Source organism: Microtus oregoni, unplaced genomic scaffold (assembly GCF_018167655.1).
Source record: "Microtus oregoni isolate MIOR12 unplaced genomic scaffold, Mior012 000062F_ref0000492, whole genome shotgun sequence".
Lineage (NCBI taxonomy): Eukaryota > Metazoa > Chordata > Mammalia > Rodentia > Cricetidae > Microtus > Microtus oregoni.
The window spans coordinates 436,422-457,067 of record NW_024543872.1 but is presented as its reverse complement, the minus strand read 5'-3'; the positions used below and the strand labels follow the sequence as shown (position 1 = coordinate 457,067).

The 20,646-nt window shown below is 39.3% G+C and overlaps 1 protein-coding gene across 2 annotated transcripts in view; it reads right to left on the bottom strand.

Moving 5' to 3' along the window:
- The window catches only part of Tax1bp1 (Tax1 binding protein 1), a 59,691-nt gene extending 39,539 nt beyond the window's left edge, over positions 1-20,152 (bottom strand). For both annotated transcript variants that reach the window (XM_041640117.1, XM_041640116.1), the window contains exons 1-3: positions 20,000-20,152; positions 13,069-13,237; positions 5,350-5,452 (exon numbers count right to left, since the gene is read on the bottom strand). In XM_041640117.1, the coding sequence (XP_041496051.1) occupies positions 5,350-5,452; positions 13,069-13,230 (265 nt within the window). In that variant the 5' untranslated portion in view covers positions 13,231-13,237; positions 20,000-20,152. The remainder of the gene's footprint in view (positions 1-5,349; positions 5,453-13,068; positions 13,238-19,999) is intronic.
- Positions 20,153-20,646: the final 494 nt, after the last annotated feature.

The following is a 20,646-nucleotide window of genomic DNA, read 5'->3' as shown; positions in this document are numbered from 1 at the left end:
CTTTCATCTCATTCTATTATAATAAACATATTTAAAATGAGTCCTAGTCACAAATGTATCAGTCTGAGCTACACTCTTTCTTCTCAAACATACTCCAAAGTTTTATCTCTTAGATATAAGCATATATACCCATTCCCCTTTATCTACTTTTTATTCATTTTTTTATTGGTGTGTATGGGTGTTTTGTCTGTGTGTATGTCTGTGTACCACCTGCATTGGTGGTAGCTGCAGAGGTCAGGCAGCATCAGATCCACAGGCACTGGAGTTACACAGATGGTTGTGAGTTGCCACATGGGAACTATAAGCTAAACCTGGGTCTTCTGCAAGAGCATTAAGTGTTCTTATCCACTGAGCCATCTCTCCAGCCATTCTCCTATATCCTAATTATGGCAAAATCAACTCAAAGGAGTCAAATCTGTATTTCAAAATGATAAAAGAGGCTGGATGGAGAAAGGAAGACCAAATAAAAATCTAAGGATAGGGAATGGGACTCAGGAATACAGGATTTAAGAAATGTTCCCTCCAATTTGACATTCATTGATGTAAAAAAAAAGAAATATTAACTATAAGAATATGCTACATATGTGAACTGTGTAAATGCAAAAGAAACGACAAAGTCCATGGGTGCAGCACAAGAAAAATAAGATTTGCAACTTCAGAGTTCTATTTAGGATATGAATGAAGCCATCTAAGTTCTTTAAGCTCTACAGATGTGCTTATAACATTACTATATGAAAAATACCATGTTTGATACTTAGTTTCTTCTTTTTCAATTTGTACCCTCCCTTTGAAATTTTGCTGGACTATCCTAATTCAAAATTAATGTTCATCTCTTTCAATATCACACAATTTTTCTTTTTACCTAAAGAAACCTTCAATTCTATACTCTACATTACTATGGGGCATTAGAAATTGAACCTGGGCCTCACTCAAGCTAAGCAAGTGCTTTACCACTGAGTTACATCCTAAATCCTTCAAAAAAAGATGTAAAGACATGGCTTCAAACTTATAATCCTTCTGCACTGCTTCCCATATAGATGGAAAATATTTCCTTGTGCCACCACACCCAGCTTTGTACACGCTTATATCTTAGATCTCCAAAACACTGACGACAAATGTACACACTGAGGGGCAGATGCGTATTTAAGTGAATATAGTAGACATGAATGAATGAATCCTAGACTCACAGTGACTTATACAAAGGAAGACACAAAGATGAGTATATTCACAGGAACTACCCCAAAATCTAAAATCTATACCTACTAATTTATGTCTTAAAATTTTTAAATACATTAATATTATACTTACTTCACTTTAATTTTAGCAAAAGTAGGCCTTAAAATACATTTGAATTAGCCAGGTGGTGGTGGCACACGCCTTTCATTCCAGCACTCAGTAGGCAGAGGCAGGCAAATATCTGTGAGTTTGGGGCCAGCCTGCTCTACAAGAGCTAATTCCAAGACAGGCTCCAAAGCTACTGAGAAACCCAATCTCGGGGAAGAAAAAAAAAATTGAATTGCATTTATGTATTTGTGTGAAGAGCGTGTGGTGGTCAGAGGACAACCTCCAGGAGTCCCTTCTCTCCTACCATGTCAGTCCCAGGAAGCAAACTTAGCCAACAGATTCTTTACCTGCTTTTGCTGACTCTCAAAAACAGATTTGAAAGAATAAAAGGGCATAGCAGGAAAAAAAAAAAATGGCACCCAACCTGAAGGCTCTAAGGGCCAACACCAGAACAATTTCAACCACTACTTTACTACTTTAAAGAGTACAATCTTTAAAATTAGTATCAGGCTCTATTTCTTAGAAAAAAATGAGTTCACAGAAAAGGATAACTCTAACATAATTTTAATTAAGGTACAAACTGTGTGCATTTCTTAGTAAACACAATAATAGCTCTTATAAAAAAATGTACTGAGGGATACTGAAATTTGTGGCTGAAACATAAAGAGAAGCAAGATATTTTCATAGTTTTAAAGTAGCTCACTTTATAACATTGTTTCATTACAAAGAGAAAACTACTAACTTTAAGGTAGCAGAGTCCAGACGGGATCAATCATCTGATGAACACCAGCAGCAATAGGTGTATAAGCACTCTCAGACACAAGGCAGAGACTATGACACCCTCCCCCCATAATGTGTAATCTTTGTATTACCATGAGAAAACAGCAAATTAATCCCAAATGAGACACACTCAAGGGTAATCCTCAAATATGACAAGACACCAAGGAGATTAAGATTTGACAAATATATGCAATATAGGGTTAGGGTTGGTCAGCAGGAAGGGAGCATCAATGGAAACACTGCTAATACCTAAGCAAAATGTGTGCTGTAATTAAAAGTATTGCAACTCAGCAACTGGCTAAAATCACTTGCTGCTCTTGCAGGGAACATGGACTCAGTTCCCAGCCCCCACGTCTCTAACTCCAGTTACATGAGATTCAATATCTTCTTCTTCTGGTTTCTGGATACCAATCACTCACCTGGACACACAGACCTATATGCAGGCAAAACATCCATACACAGAAAATTAAATCAACCTTTAAAACAAAAAGGGCCAGAATCATGGCTCAGTTAATAAAGGTACTATCCACCAAGCCTGACAACCAAACCTGGCAACCTGAGTTCAATCCCAATGCCCATATATTAGGAGTGACTCAATTCCTCTAAGTTGTTTTCTGACTGATCCATGTTTTCAACAGACATACCCACACAAACATAGTTTAATGGTTTTTAAAAAAAATTTAAAAGAAAAATCCTACAATATAGATGACATTCTTGTACAATGACTTAAAAAACTACCTAAAATATTTCCCCGACGGGGAGCCAAAAAAAAAACTACCTAAAATAATCTTCTTTAAAAGTATTTCAAATAAATGTATTCAATCAGTGCTACAATTTAAGTACAACCAAGTAAAAAAATTAGCCAATCTGTAATGTGACATCAGTCTTCAGTAAAATACACATAAAACTCAAACTAAAAACACTACTGAATTTGTAAAACTTCTTTACTGTTCCTGTGCTTGGCATCCAGGAAAATGTCTTCAGGTAAAGACAAATAAATTGGATGTGTTTGGCATATTTGTTAAGTCACTAATAAATGTATTAGCCACTAGAACAATTCACTTAAGTAATTAAAAAAAAAATTCACAGTAAAGACAGAAGGTCAGTCAGTGGTAGTACACACCAGGCAGGTGTATCTCTGAGTTTGAGGCCAGCCTGGTGAACAGCACTCGGGAGGCAGAGGCAGGCGGATCTCTGTGAGTTCAAGGCCAGCCTGGTCTACAAGAGCTAGTTTCAGGACAGGAACCAAAAAAAGCTACGGAGAAACCCTGTCTAGAAAATCCAAAAAGGAAAAAAAAAAGGTTAACTAGAGACATAAACATGTTTCTGACTGATGGCAAGTGTGAACCATTGAACTCAGAGTCTTGTATATGCTAAGTACATCAACATTAGGCTACACTCCCAGCCCCTAAATAACAGTTGAGAACCCAAGTCTTGTCTTTATTAATACTACAAATGTTATACTTTGTGGGCAAAAAAAAAAAAAAAAAAAAAAAGCCTGTGAATGTGTGTTTTGAGTTGGTTCTCTTCTTCCACCTTGTATTTTAGAGGCAGGGCTCAAGTTTCTGACTTCTGATTCCACTTCCCACTTAACTGTGAAGTTCTAGTATTACAGGCTCATGTCATACATTTTTTATCTGAGTTCCAGCTTAGCCAGGCATGGTGTTACATGCCTATAAACCCCAGCAGCACTCAGGAGGCTGAGCAGGAAGATCACAAGTCTATGGCTAGCCTTGGCTACAGCAAAAACCCAACACATATTCGTTCCTATTCTCTTTCTCCTTCTCTGCATGCGTGTGTATACATGTATATATGTAAATATATATGTATGTATATGCAAATATACATGTATGTGTATGACTCTGGCAGTCTGAATATGGCCCCCGTATGCTCATGTATCTACATGTTTGGTCTTCAACTGACAGAACCATTTGGGAAGCATTCTTTTTTTTTTTTTTTTTTGATTTTTCGAGACAGGGTTTCTCCATAGCTTTTTGGTTCCTGTCCTGGAACTAGCTCTGTAGATCAGGCTGGCCTCGAACCCACAGAGATCCGCCTGCCTCTGCCTCCCGAGTGCTGGGATTAAAGGCGTGCGCCACCACCGCCCGGCTCGCTTGCTACCATTCTATACACATGACGATCATGGGCTCTCTCTCTCTCTCTGAAACTGTAAGCCCCCAAAATAAACTATTGTATAAGCTGCTTTGCTCACAATACAGCAATAGAAAAGACAGATAAGTCCTTTTATCCTATCTTTTGAGACACACAGTACATGTTTATTATCTATAGTCCATCTAGAGCACAATCATAGCACAATAAAACCTTTTACTCTCACTGAGAGTAACTTTGGTCTAAGGACCCACGATGAAAGTCTCTCAGGAACTGTTCCTCAGTGCATAAATAAAGTCATATTCCTTTTCTTCTAAGCTGCTGCTAGTAAACACAATAGTGGACTTGTTAAAGCCACGGATACACATTCCTACGAACTACTAATCCCAAAGGAGCCGGAAAGAAGACAACAGCCCTGAAAGAAGGGCATGCTAGCTTTATGTCCCTCACAGATACAAGTGACAAGTCAAAAGCTGGAATAAATGAAAGGGTCTTTTGAAAGTAGAAATGAATGAGTATTGGGGCAACTTGAACCTCATCCTTGGTGGATACTTTTCCCTAGAAGTGCACAATCCTTGGCTTTTGTGTGAGAATATAGACTTCTTTCCTCTTACTTGTCTCCCTTTGCTTCTTAATACTTACATATAAATTGTGTTGTATTGTGGTGATCTGAAAGAAAATGGCCCCCAACAGAGGTGTGGTCTTGTTAGAGGAAGTACGTCATTGTGGGGTGGGCACTGAGGTCTTTTTTTCTCAAGGGTGACTTCAGTGCAACAATTCAGTCAACGTCCTGTTGACTGTAAGATGTAGAACCATGCACCATGCCTGCCTGCATGCCGCCATGTTCTCTGTCATGATGGATTGAACCTCTAACTGTAAGCAAGCCACCACATTAAATGTTTTCTTTTTAAGAGTTGCCATGGCCATGGTCTCTTCACAGCAATGGTAACCCTAGTTAAGACATATATCAAAACCTTTCCTTAAGAAATTCCAAGTTTGCTTCATTTAAAAAAGAAAGGCATTCTGAGTAGCTATGAAAACACTGTGTGCCCTACATTTGGTATTTACAGTCACCTGATTTTCACTCAACAAAGACTCTCATTTAGACACTCCTGAAACAAACAACAATAATACAGGCAGCTAGCTTGATCAAGCCCTTCAGTTTTTAGCTCTTACCTTGAAATGAGAGTACACAATTGACAGTTGATCCTTCCACATAATGTTCAGGCATAGGAGACCATAAAAATGTGTAATAATCACGAGCAGTACTCCAGCCAACCTAAAGGAGAAAAATTTAACATGGGATTTGAGTATATATCTTAATATTAGCTAGATACAGCATTTGTATTACATCCTAACGTTAAAATATGTATTTAACGCTTACAAATCTAGAGTTGTTAACAGGTGTGTCCAATTTTGATTTATTAAACTGTGACCTAAAGCTGCAACAATTTACATAAATTGAATGACGTTTCTACTATATATTCAAATGCAAAGTGCTATCTAATTTCTCCAAGACAATTCACACACACACACAAAGTCTTCTGTTTTATTTAAAATATTTATGCCACTAGACACAGTAGATTTGTGTGAGTGTTGTGTGTGCAGAGGTGTATATGTAGCATAGAGAGACCAGAGGTCAATGTTGAGTGTCTTCCTCAATTGCTCTCCACCTTGATTTATGAGACAAGGTCTTTCGCTGATCCTGAAGCTCACCAATTTGGCTAAACTAGCTGGTCAGCAAACCCTAGATGTCCTTTTGTCTCTGTCTGCCCAACATAGGGATTACAGACATGTAGACCCAGCTTTATGACATGGGTGCTAAGGATCCAAATTCAGGTCAACTATGGCAATTTACTGATTAAGCCATCTTCCTAGCCCCCACCCTGTGGACTTTTAGTAACTTATTGCTTTATACCTCATATTTAGGGTTTATTTGGGGCTCTGTTCTTGTTGTTTGCTTTTCTTGTTGTTTTTTTTTAATGTAGACACTTTCCTGCAACTTAAATCCACTGATCTCTCACCTACACAAGTTTTGCCTAAAAGCAATTTATTCCTGATAGAATTAAATAAGACAGAACAAAAATGGTTCTTCTTCTGTCTTCACTGAGAAAAACACACACTGTTTCAAAAATCACCCTTTACCCAGTGAGTGAAAGTCAAAGTGCAGAAACACGGAGGAGACTTAACAGCCACACTCTGCTCCCAGGCAGCCAGAGATTTAACAGGGCATAATCCAGAAAATCCTTTGAGAGGACTCCAAACGCTCATTACAAAATCAAGCACTGCAGGCGAGCTAAAGATCAAGAATAGTCACACTGCAGAACAAAAAAAGAATTGTTTCCTAACAACCACAGAGGTCTTTCCCCTCAGTAGGCACAACTGCGGGGGTCGGGAAAGGGTGGGACATGCACCTAACATTTTGACTTTGTGATGGACTGTGCAAGTCTGGGCCTCACCTAACTTGGTACTGACAAAACCAGGATACTTTGGGTGTCTAAGCACTGTGGGAAAAGGACTGTTCAACAGCCCCTTGCAACCGAGAACATGCAGTACCACAGACAGACACAAGAGGGAGAAAGAGAACAAAAGTCTTGAAACAGGCAACGCTTTCTGGTCGGGAAATTGCACAAAGGGGCCACAACACATCCCAGTAAAAGACTTAACAACCTTTGGGCAGAGTATATGGTGCAAATCATTCCTGTACAAAACAAGCCTAGATGGATCAAAGAGGAGGCTACTTTATGGAATCCACAAAATGGGAAAATTCTTCTGAAGAATGGGAGGTCCAACGGAAGAAAATAAATCTTAAGACACAACATTACGCTGAAATAACCTCAAGAAATAATGAGTTTAATGTATTATCTGACCAACAATCCAAGATAATTTTTTTAATGAAGTTCAGTACGCTCCCAAAAAACTATACAGTAATCAACTCTACAAAAACAATGAAGTATAACAAAGAGAGAGAGGCAGAGACAGTCAGTCAGTCACCCATGGAGATGGGGAATACAATAACTCAATTGAAAAATTCACAAGAGGATTTCCACAACTGACTTAAGCAGAATAAAGATTCTAAAAGCTTGGCCCAACATCAACTACACAGCAATATGTGCCCTCCTACGTAGGCTGCACTAAGACAGTATTTTATTTGGTTTTTGTTTCGAGCCAGGGTCTCTCTACACAACCCTGGCTGTTCTGGAACTCAGTATGTAGACCAGGCAATCCTAGAACTCAGAGATCCACCTGCCTTTACCTACTGAGGGTTGAGATTAAAGGTGAGTGCCACCACGCCAGACAAAGACCCTGGGGGGTGGGGGGAAATAAGGTTCAGAGAGATAGTTCAATGGGTAAAAGGTTTGCCACCAAACCTGACAACCCAATCACTGAGCCCACACGGTAAGATAGGATTTCTGAAAATTGTCCTCTGACCTACACATACACAGTGGCACTAGCACACATGTACACATAAAATTAACTAAAAGTAAATAAAATTTTAATAATAACTGAGTCAGGGGAATAAAAAGGGATATGAAAAAAGGGTTAAGCATAAGGAGCTTATTAATAAAAATAGCAAACAGGGTGCTTTAACCCCATGACTAATGAGGCTGAGAAAAGATTGTGAATTCTTGGCCAACTTAGGCAATAATACTATAAGACTCACAAACAGGCAATATATTCATTGGGAAGTTCTAGAAAGAAACAGAGTCTTAGCGTATTTGTGCAACTAGCAGCTGAAACTTACAGTATATGAAAAAGGAAATGAGCAAATTAAAAATTTCAAAATAGTAAAATACGGTGGTCTAATAAAGTTCCAGAATTTGAGAGACTGAGGTTGCCTGAGCTACAGTGAGTTTGAGGACAGCCTGGACTACATCCACAACTTCAGCCTTAGTCTTGTTAAGACTTCATCATCTTCAATACCCGACTCCATATTTAAGGAGAAGGTCTCATACTGGCCTCAAACTTGCTACATAACTGAAGCTTGGCCTTGAACTCCTGATCCTCTGCTTCTATCTCTCAAGTAGGAGCACACTTGGGAGGCAGAAGCAGGAGGATCAAGAGTTCAAAGTGAGTCAGAGCTGGATAGTGAGCCCGAAGCTGGCTCAGGCTTCTTGAGTTACAGGACATCTTGTCTCAAAAAAACAAAAAAGAGAGCTGGAAAAAGGCTCAGTGATTAAGAGCACTTGCTGCTCTTACAGGGACCAGGATCAGTTTGCAGTACCCACATGGTGGCTCACAACCTTCTATAACTCTGTTCCATGGGATCTGATCCCCCCCATTGTTCTCTTCAGGCATCAGGCAAAATTGTAATTCACATACATATAGGCAAAATACACACACACACACACAGAAAAGTCACTAAATGTTAGGGGAAAAAATTTAAGGTTCAACCCAGCACTGTGTTTACACCATAATTCCAGCTTATGTCATTGGTAGGAATCCTTCCTTCTCTTTCAATCACATTTCTCTCTGACCTGACCTATTTTTTCAGGAAACCCCAGTTCTCAAACAGTATTATTACCTCAATACTGCTATCTCACACAGATTCAAAACTAACACTAGAGTTTCATAAAATGCTTCAATGACTATATAGCTCTGGTTTTGGAATCTGAGGTGCCTTAAGGGACATAAAGTAAGTCTCTAGCTACTGAGGAGTGTCAAAGAATGAAGGATCCAATAGGGTACAGTGGCCCATACATGTAATCCCAGTCCTTGAAAGGGTTAAGCAGGGTGAATTGTCTTTTTAGAGCAGCCTAAGGTATACAGAGAATTCCAGCCCACTCTAAGGTACAGAGTAGACTTTGTCTCAAAACACCAGAAGAAAGCACACCTTGTTTGATGCAAATATGATTTTGCTGCCTTCCATCAGGTGGACTTTCACTTCTAGACTCATAATGTACCAACTTGTTCTTTCTTGCTACTTAATTTATACAGATGAGACAATCATATTTCAATCCAAATTTCAATTTTAAATCATAATGTATGTTTACTTTCACTAGTCACGACAGTGTTTGTTCTCTACTACATTCCGAAGAGCCAGAAAATTACAGAAAACCTCCAGCACCATGAATACAAAAGTACCAACCACTGAAGCATAATTTTCAAGTAAACATTATGAAAAATCAGTGATGACTATATGAACCAGCCAACAAAGAATTTACTGTTCTCTCTAGTAAAATGGAATAGTCACCTAAGAATAGGACAACTACAGTACGAGCAGTATCTAAGTGATACGTAACAAGAGGTACTACATGGCTACATAGCTGCACAAAATCAATCACAAATGACTGAAGACAGTAGACAATTTGAGAATCTAAAGAAATGAGTGGGTTTTCCCTCTTTAAGTGTGAAATAGGAGAAAATTTAGAATAAAAAAATAGATTGTGAGTTGAAGATGCAGCTCCTTGTACAGTACTTTCCCATGAAGCCCTAGGTTCAATCCCCAGTAAGGAAAACTGGGGATTGTACACACACAGAATGAGTCTAAAAAGTTTTTGATGTGGGATGTCCTTCTGTACATGTGTTGCTTTTATTGGTTAATGAATAAAGCTCTTTTGGCCAATTGCTTAGCAGAGTAAAGTCAGGCATGAAGAGTAGGCGGAGTCAAGAAGACACCATGTAGCAGTCCAAGAATCAAGTGGTTAACAAACCACAAGCCTCATGGTAAAATATAAAATAACAGAAATGAGTTAATTCAAGATGTAAGACTTAGTTAATAAGAAGCCTGAGCTAATAGGCCAAATTGTTATAATTAATAAAGTTTTTATGTGATTATTCAGATCTGGGCAGCTGGGAATGATAAGAGTATTCTCCGCTTAAAAATGGTGCCAATGTGAGGTAACTACATCCACATAAAACCTGAGAGAGTTTGGGAAGGAGTTCTAGACACAAAAGGAAAGAATTAAGCACAGCTTCTTAGCAGCCGCATTTTTTCAGATAGGTTCAGTTTTGCTGGAGGTGAGCAGAGGCTTGGCTTCTTTAAGAGCCAGTTTCCTGGTCTATGCTGGCAACACAAATGGCTCTGGCTCTGGCTCTTTCAGAAGGTCCTGCACTTTAATGGGGTTTGTGAGAAGAGCACTACAATTTATTTAATGGCAACACAGACCCGCTGCATCCATGGAGCTGGGGCAGTAAGCATGGCTTGCAGAAGCTGTGAACACACCTCTGCCATTATGGATGGGGCGGAGTCAACAGGCAAAGAGGCAGCATTAATCCTAGTCATGCCTGCTTAGCATTTAAAAAAAAAGAAAAGACAAAAACAAAAAAACTCTCCTGATCAGAAATTGATTACAGATACACAATAAGACAGATTCAGATGACAAAGACCTCTGAATGGGTCACAGAGTTGGGTAAATGTACAAAGGCTTACATACAAACAGTCATAGATTAAAGGAGTAAAACAAATTAAGGCACACATAAAGATGAAATATATACAGAAAGTCTGGATTATGTGTATTATTGTATTTTCTTTTCATTTTTTGACTATTAATGAATTAGCTGCTGAAAAACATCTGATTCTGAAGGCTACTAACCTAATATATTTTAAAGGTATCTTGACTTCAAAATTTGAGTCTAACGATATATTACTTTGAAAAAGAGATTCTGCTTCTGTTTCCACAAAAGATGAGACCATGTGGAATCCTTCAAGGCTAATGTGATTTGATAGAACAAGACCCCCTTCAAAAGTCTCCATGAACCCTAAAAATACTTAGTCCAACAAACAGCAGGAGAAATCTTGGATTAAACTATTTCCAAATTCCCAAAATGATTGTTTTATAAATGTTTGTTTTCATTTAAAGGTGAATATGAAATAGAAATGAATACTTTACATTGGTATGGACTTTGGTCTATTGATACAAATTTATAGTGATTTGTTACACTGTATATATGTATTTCTGCTCTTGTTTAATGTATTGTTTGTGCAGCTTATTTAAAAATGTAATGTATAGATTTGTAATAGTCAAAACTTGTAGTCATGTTTGGTTTTCTAGATATATAGAGATACATTTCAGTTAGATAAATAATCTTTGACACAACAAAGACCTACAGAATACGGCATTTAAAAGGTTTTAAGAACGTAGACTTTTTCTCAACAATGAGACATGTCTGCTTCAAGCGACAACAATCTACTTCAAGAGGCTCATGGGCACTGAAGAAACTTGTCGTGGAATTTGCCTTCAATGTGACAAGGCTAGCCATTTGGGCAAGAAACTGCTCTTGCCTGGACTACCTGACAGTATGCTGTATAAACTGGACATGCAGTACCCACAAAAAAATGACTTCTGAACTAGCCAAAATGTGAGACAGTCCTTCAGGGTTCCTGCTTCATGAAAGAGTCTGTCAGACATTCTGTAGGACACAGAAGAAAGTGAATGACAAACTGCCAATATAGGTGAAACTGTCTTTCAAATTTCCTGCTTCATGAAAAAGTCTGCCAGATACTATGGGCCTGTAGGCTGAAGATGGATGCCCCAACATAACAAAAGAACTGGTAACTATCCAGGCAGTGAGAAGTGTCTGTCAGTTCTAGAGTTTTGGAAATTGCTTACAATGCACTTACTGTTTACTTAGGTAATATCATATCCTTCTGGAGTCTTTGATGGCGTTGAAGACAGATAATAGTTTTCCTTAGTTATGATAAAAGATAAAATAGATGCAAAACTTTAGACTCACAAAGATGAGACAGATAGAATATTTTCTTTAATTTTTGCTTTATACAAATAGATTAAATACCACAACTGTAACTCTCGCTTGTTAACTGTTGTTTATATGTAATTTTACTACATTAAAGTTAAAACCTTCCTTTTTGTTTAGAAAGAAAAGGAGAGATGATGTGGGATGTCGTTCTGTATATGCCTTGCTTTTATTGGTTAATGAATAAAGCTGTTTTGACCAGTGTCTTAGTAAAGTCAGGTGGGGAATCCAAACAGAGATACTGAGTAGGCAGAGTCAAGGAGATGCCATGTAGCTGCCAAAGGAGGCAGACACCATGTAATAGCCATACAATCAAGAGATAAAAAAAAAAAAAAACCACAAACCTTGTGGCAAAATATAAAATAATAGAAACCCTGTCTTGAAAAACCAGAAAAAAAAAAGATAAGAAATAGAAATGGGTTAATTTAACATGTAAGAGCTAGTTAATAAGAAGCCTGAGCTAATAGGCAAAACATTGTTGTAATTAATATAATTTTTGTGTCATTATTCAGGTCTGGGCAGTTGGGAATGAAAGAGCAGTCTCCACTTACAAGTTTTCACAAATATCTTACCCAAATTGGATCTTTTAAGCACAAAGAAGAAAACTTATGGAATTAAATTTTCAGTGTTTAAATGAATATACAGTGTTACAGTATTTCAAAGTGATGTTTACAAAACTGAACCTTTTGGGTTGTGGGGGGGCAGTTGGGCTTTTTGTTTGTTTGTTTGTTTGGTTTTGGTTTTTCAAGACAGGGTTTTTCTGTGTAGCCCCGGATGTCTGTCCTAGAATTCACTCTGTAGACCAGGCTGGCCTCAAACTCACAGAGATCCATCTGCTTCTGCCTCCTGAGTGCTGGGATTAAAGGCATGTGCCACTACTGGCATAAAATTGAAATTTTAATAGTGTTTGTTAAGAAAGGCTAGTATAAGAAGAAAATATGCAGATTATAAGGAAGTCTCCTCATGTAAAGGTGCCAGCCTCCAAAGCCCGATGACCTGAGTTCAATCCCCAAAACAGACATGGTAGAAGGAGTAAACCAACTCCTTTAAGTCATCCTCTGACTAGACACAAACCATGGCATGTACACCCACTGACATACACATACACACACATGCACACAAAATAAAAGTAATTTCTAAAAAGATAAAATAAAAATAATCTACAAGGAAGACAACATTTTCAGAAGCTTTTCTTACCTTGAATATACCAACCCAGTCTTTAGGATGTGGATGGATATATTGAGTTAAGGTGTAATGACACTCCAAGTGTGCATTAGGAAGGTAACTTTTAGCCACATTTTGAAAGATGACATGAGCAAAGTTGGAAGTCTGCAATGGGACTTCTTGAAAGGATGTCATTGTAAATCTGAAAAGAAAAATTCATACAAGTTAAACACTGTCAGCTAAGAATAAACTTACACTTTAAAAACCTATGTAACTTTTGGGACTGCGATACAACCCAGTGTGGATCCAGAGCTTGTTCCTTATGTATGAGGCCCTAGGATCAACCCCAGCACCAAACACACACAAATATAGCTGTCAATTCTAATTTTAAATATTTGCATGTTTTAAACATGAGAAATATTCCTTTAAAATGTGGTCAAATACAAAAATGTAATTTAATAAACAAAGCTAGTATGATTCAGGAAGCTATAGTGAGTTTAAAAGTAAAAAATAGATCTGTCTCAAAACCAAATTCAACTCTATACAATGCAGCTCTCCTGGAAAGCCAAGCCCTCTGCTTCTATTCTAACATAAATCAAAGAAACCATCAGTATTTTAATGTAGACGCTACCAACATAAACCTGTTGGCCTCTAGCAATAGAGGAGGAAAGGAAAAAAGGGTGGAGGGGGGAGGGAGGGAGAAGGATGCCGGACAAACAGTTAAGTATCAGTATTTTAGGGGCTGGAAAAAATGGCTTAACCATTAAGAGCACTGATGGCTCTTCCAGAGGACCTAGGTTCAATTCCTAGTACCCAGATGGCCTTTTACAACTGTTTATAGCTCCAGTTCCAGGGGAACCAGCATACTCACACAGACATACATGTAGACAAAACACCAATGCACATAAAAATAAATAAATTATTTAAAAATAATTATCAGTATTTTAATTAAGTATTGTTGAATTAACTCTTCCTTTCTGTACAGAATCCCTGAATGCCATGTTCCCCTCATAACTGAGGCCTTCTCATCTCCCTCCCCTCCCCAGATTTTAGAGTTTGGAAAACCCTGGTGCTAACATTCTGCTTGCATCCAGTATTTTGATATCCTGGATCATTACTTCTCAATCCTTGTTTCACATTAGAACCATTACGGGCCTTTAAAAGAAAACCACAGTGATTCTGCACACATGCAACATATACACACTCTCCTACCCCAGTCTCTCTAAATACCCTTATTTCTTTATGCAGCCAAATAGAAAACCGGTTTTTTAACTTTGTAAGTATGTAAGTATGTAAACTTTCTCAGTTGGTTACTTAAAATAATCCTACTTGCCAGTGATGGTAACTCATGTCTTTAATCCAGAGGCACAGGCAGGTGGATCTCTGTGAGTTTGATGCCAGACTAGTCTACAGAGTGAGTTCAAAGATGGCCAGGGCTACATAGAGAAACCCTGTGTCAAAAAAAAAAAAAAAACAAAAAAAAAAACAAAAACACCCTACTTGTTCCTCTACCTGTATCGATATTATCCTTTTCTTCTGGGTTTAATATTTTCTTTAAAAACAAAAACAAAACCTACCTTAACTTTTAGTAGTCATTTACTTTACCTATGCACATACTTATGAAAAATAAGTTGCCAGTAACTAAAAACATATATAAAAGTGATACTACACAGACCGAGCAGATTATATTTAGGTATATAAAAACCAAAAAAAAAAAAATCAAACCAAAAACAACAACAACAAAAAAGGACTATCTGGTTTTATAAAAGAAGTCTACCTAGAAGCCCGAGGGGGAGGCATATACTTTAAAACACCATCTAAACTGGATACCAGTTCAGATCTCTGAACTTAAGGCAAGATTAAGTTCTATTTACTCTATCCAATTTACTTTCCACCAAGCTATGCAGAATATCTTTAAATAATTTAATTTTGGAGGCATAATCCTAAATTGATAATTCAATATATTTAAATTTCTGCAAGTCCTCATGTTATTTTTTTAAACGATCATGTTGATATAAACCTCATTTTAATAATCCCTCCCTCCCCAAAATTCATTTTTTTGTTTGTTTATTTGTATTTTGTTTTTGTTTTTCTTTTTTTAGTTTTTTTAGTTTCTCAAGACATGGTTTCTCTATGTAGCTTTGGAGCCTATCCTGAAATTTGCTTTGCAGACAAGGCTGGCCTCGAACTCACAGAGATCTTCTTGCCTCTGCCTCCTGAGTGCTGGGATTAAAGGTATGGGCCACCACCACCCAGCCCAAACTCACTTTTACCAATCAAAAAAATAAAAAACAAGGAGACTGGAGAGACGGCTTGGTGGGTAAAGTACTTGCTTTAGCAACAGTACCTCAGTTCGTATCCCCAGGTACATACTTGTAAACTCCAGAACTCTGGGAACAAAGAAAGACAAGAACATTCTGGGAGCTCGCTGGCCAGTCATTCAAGCTGAATGAGCAAACTCCAGGTTCAAAGAGAGACTATCTTCAAAATAAATATGATGGAGGACCACAGAGGAAAACACTTAACATCCACGTCTGGCTTCCACACTAACACATAAAGATCTGGGAATGTACTAAGTTGATAAAGTATTTGCCTAGCATACATGAAGCCCTGAGTTTTTTCCTTAGGAGAATAGAAATATAAAATCAATGCTATTAAAGCTATGGAAATATTTTACAAAAGTCATTTTATTATTATTATTTTAGTTTATTTTTTACCTTTATTAAAACACAGTTAAGCATGGATAAATACAACATGAATCATTAATTTTAAATTAGAAAAAAAAATTTCACTCCTACACAGTAAGTCTGCTTCACTCTTCCCACAGGTAAGAAAGAAACTGAAATAAAAAGAAAGCTACTAAAAATATTGGAATTCACTGAGAATGCCAAAGTCACAAAAGCATATAGCCCAGTGTGAAGCAATGTGCAAAGCCCCTGCATCAAAATGTGGTAATGCCTGGAAGGGGAGCCTCACTACTGTTCAGGGCAAACAGGCCCTGCACAGCTGGACGGTCAGGCAACTTCACCATGCCAGACTCTACCTCCTTGTCTCTAAAGCCTATCTACAGAAACAGTGCAGTAAGTTGGGAGGCCAAAGGTAAATTAAAAATTCCCAGTCACTAACTGAAGGGCCTGACATCTACGTCTAGAAGTCAATGTCTGAAATGCTACAGTGAACGCTTCCTACCACACAACTCCTTTATGTGTGTCAGGCTGTAAACTACACCCTGACAGTGGTTCTCAATATCGGATCATGACCCCTTTAGGTGTCAATCAACACTTTCACACGGGTCTCCTAAGACCATCAGAAATCACAGATATTTCCAGATATTACAGATATTTACAATTTGTAACAGTACCAGATTACAGTTATGAAGTAGTATAGTAACAAAAATAATTTTATGGTTGGGGGTCACCACAACATGAGGAACTGCATTAAGCATCGCAACGCTAGGAAGATTGAGAACCACTACTCTATGACATCTTTGCATTAAAACCCAATTTTATTATTTCTAAAATTCGCTAATATCAATAGAAAAGGTAAATAAGAGCTAGTAGGCATTCAGCTAAGCAAATGGCTAAAATTAAAAAGAGGAAAGTATTTCAATGCCATCTTTACTTACTGCTCCTGAACTTTTACAAGCCCCGAAAAGGACAGCTTTGTGTGGTACTGTTTCTTCCAGTAGCTCCATATGAAGTTAAATAAAACTAGGCTTTTTAGTGGGGACAGTGGTGTTATACGCCTTTAAGCCCAGAACTTGGAAGGCAGAGTCTTGTGAGTTCGTGGCCAGCCTGGTCTACAGAGCTAACACCAGGACAGAGAAACCCTATCTTAGGATGGATGGAAGGACGGCCGGCTGGACGGACGGACGGACGGACGGCCAGAAATCCCGACTTGGCTTTTTAAATTTAGGCTTTCACCTATCCTATCGATTAAGCTTCAAAAAAAAAAAAATCTCTGTATGAGACAAAGTATTTTTTTTTTAAATCATCACTTAGCTACTACAATAATGAAAGGTGAAAAACCTTGATTTCTAGCATTTGCTTTAAAAACTTCAGAAGAAAAAACAAATGTGTTGGGAGTTGGGGTAACAAAAATAACAGCAAAAAAAATCTTAATTTTACTGCTAGTCCTTTTGTGTATGGTCATAAATCTCAAGAATAAAGTCAATAAAAGCAAACTGGCAATAAAAAGCCCCATGTCTAACTTCCTTCAACAGAACACAGTGCATGAACACTCTGTACCCTTGCAAAGTGCCATAATTAAGATAGTGGTTGACAGCCAATGTTTTTAAAAATCTTCAGCTACAAAAACAGGGGCCTTTCCAGGACTTGGAAATAGAGGCAGGCAGATCTGAGTTTTAGGAGGCCTGGTCTACATAGTAAATTACAGACCAAATCAAAGCTACAAAGCAAGGCCCTGTCTCAAAAACATTACACACACACACACACTTGTTCTTACATATATTTGTTCCAGTGTTCAGAAACATCTGAAGGGGGATAAAAATAGCCTGGTAGGCAGTAAGTTCCCTTACTCACTCTTCAGCTCTCTTGCCTCGTTTGTCAAATACCATATTCTCAGAAATATGTTATCAGCCAACATTCGGGGAGGCAGACACAGAGACCGTGTTAAATTTGCACTCCTGAAACATCTCTATCGCCAGTAGGAGCCTCACAGCTGAGTAGCCCTATGTTCTGCCCAGGTGCCACCCAACCGTAGTTGTTTTCTGTGTTGAGAAAGGCTATGTTCTATGTGCTATAGTCCAGGCTGTCCTCAAGCTCAGGACACTTCCCCTGACTAAACCTCCCATGCTAGAATCCCAGGTGATAAAACATCACATCTGATTTAACTTTTTATAAGTTCATTTCTAAAATACTATGTTCTTGGACCGCAAGTATTAGGGGACAGGAAATCTGTAATTTCTCCTAAGGCTTATTTCAAACAATGTAAACTCTAGAGCCATGAGTGAAGAACAGCCATTCCAAAAGAAAACAATCCAATAAACTTTATAGGTAAAGCTGGGTTTGGTGGGAAACACTTTTAATATCAGCACTCTGAAGGCAGGTAGAGGCAGGCAGACCTCTGAGTTCAAAGCCAGCCTGGTCTACGTGAAGAGTTCCAGGACAGCCAGAACTATACAGTGTGCAATAAAGTAAAAATAAACCTTACAGGTAAGGTTTATTCCTCTAAAGAACTATAAACGTATAGATAGGATCAAACATAAAAACTTAGCATTCTAGGGGCTGGAGAGATGGCTCGGTAGTTAAGGGCACTTGCTCTCTGGTAGAGAGCCCAGGTTGGGTTCCCAGCACCCACATGGTGGTTCACAACCATCCATCACTCTAGTTCCATGGGATCTGACAAGTTCTGACTTGTGGCCACGAGGCAAACCTGCAGGCACATATATAAGTGCAGGCAAAACACTCATACACATCAAGTGAGTCTTTAAAAAATTCTAAACAGTATCCTCTAATAGTTGCAACTAATAATGTGAAGATGTTATTTTTGTCCTAGAAAACAATCACTGGTTACATTTCACACTTGTGGCTGCGGTTAATGTAACAGCTTGAAAACAAATAATACAATAGGACTGTATTTGAAATTTAACAACGAGGACAGGGGAAGGTGATTAGCAAGTGATTTCCAGCACAGCCAAATACATTCCTGCAGAACTCTAACTTAAATTCAGAGTGGTGCCGTTTGCCTGTAATCCTAACATTTGGAAGGGACGCACAGAGATCACATTGAACAGAAAGGAGGCGAGCGCTTGGCCTCAGCCTCTTCTCCACACCTGGCGAGCACCTTAAAGCTCATAAGCCCACAACCAGTCCTCTTTAACGAAATGTTATTCAAACAATCCTTTGCAAATGTTCTTGGATTGAATACTACAATTTTAATTAGTATTTATTCGTGTACTGATCAAAAACAATTTACTGCTGGCAGGAAGCAGTGATGAAAACTTTCCCACCTAAATTTCTAAGCCAGAAATCTTTCATTGTCAAATGCCACAACGTTTTCCAACAAAGTTTTGAAGAACAAACTGCACTTCATATTTCTCAGTAGAGAAATACATGCGTCCACGCCAGCTAAGTTCTAACAGTACTGTTTGAGGGCGACGAGCACTAGCAGGAACTTGTCTAGCACCTTCGGAACTGTCCAAACACCCGTGAACTTCGGCAGGGGATGGGGCGAGGGGGCGGAGTCGTAAAAATCCAGTCCAGACGGAAAAGAAGGAACTTATTCTGCCCAGGATTTCTTTTGTTTTTAATTATTTATTTATTTATTATGCATACAACATTCTGCCTCCGTGTATGCCCACATGCCAGAGGAGGGCACCAGATCTCATTATAGATGGTTGTGAGCCACCATGTGGTTGCTGGGAATTGAACTCATGACCTCTGGAAGAGCAGCCAGTGCTCTTAACCTCTGAGCCATCTCTCCAGCCCTGCCCAGGATTTCTTAAAGCCTTCTCAAGCTCCAAGGGGAGGGCTGCTTTCCAAACAGTAAGACTCAACTAATCTCTTAGCCCAAGTGAAGCCAGAGATCAGGCCAAAACACGTAAACACAAAATCGGGAGGCGCAGGGAGTCCCCGCCTCTTCCTCCAGAAGTCACACAAACCAAAACAGTCGGACTAGCCTAGCCGAGGGCTGGGTCCTCCCCAAGCCGCCGCGGCCTAGTGTCCGACACTCTCGGGGCGCTCCACTGGTCTCCTGCCCGGTAAACGCTTCCCCGGGTCCGCCGCGGCCTAGCTCGCCCGCTTCCGTCGCGCTTCCCACTCCACCGCCACCCCGAGCCCAGGCACACGTCACAATCGCGGCCCGGGAGAAACTGTCCTTGGGAAGGAGAGCTTCGTCACCACGGAGACGGTTCCCAACACTCGCCAGGCCTAGGTTCCACGGCCGAGACGGGACACGAGCGCCAAGTCCCCCGCCAGGCACGCGGCCCTCCCGCAAGCCTTACCCGTCAGGGCCTCAGCCCGGCGCGCTCCGCCGCGCACCGGAGAACAGCAGCCGCAGCCACCGCCGCCTCCCGGCTTAGACCGGCTACACTGCCTCTAAGCGGAAAGCCGGCGTCGCGTCACTTCCGCCCTAGGAACGCTCGCTTCCGCCGCCATCTCTGCGCATGCTCCCTGAGGACACGCCCCACCCGCCCGCTGTTTGTGGCTCCTGGTGGTTTCCCTGACAGCTTGTCTCCTGGGACTTTCGCTCAGTTATGTAGTCATCACACAACATAGTCCGTTTAAGACAAGTTAATTGACTTGCCAGCGAGGCGGGAAGGTCCGCTCAGAGGCGGCCTGGGTCTTAAATATATCAGTCTGAGCCAATACATCTGCTTAAAAATATAGAGAATCCCCAAGAACGGTTGGGGCGACCACGGTATGAATCATCATGTTCCTGTGTTGCCATAAAACTTACGACATTTACAGTATCATCAGTGAAGAAAGGATAACAGATTAAACATTAAAATATTAATATATAAAAAAATCTGCTTTCATGTTCTTTCATTTTCCATGTAATCCAAATCCATATTGACTTCCACAAGACAGGTTCTTAATATTCGCTGATTCATTTGTTTCTTATATATTGAAATCTTTGAAGGTAGGGTTC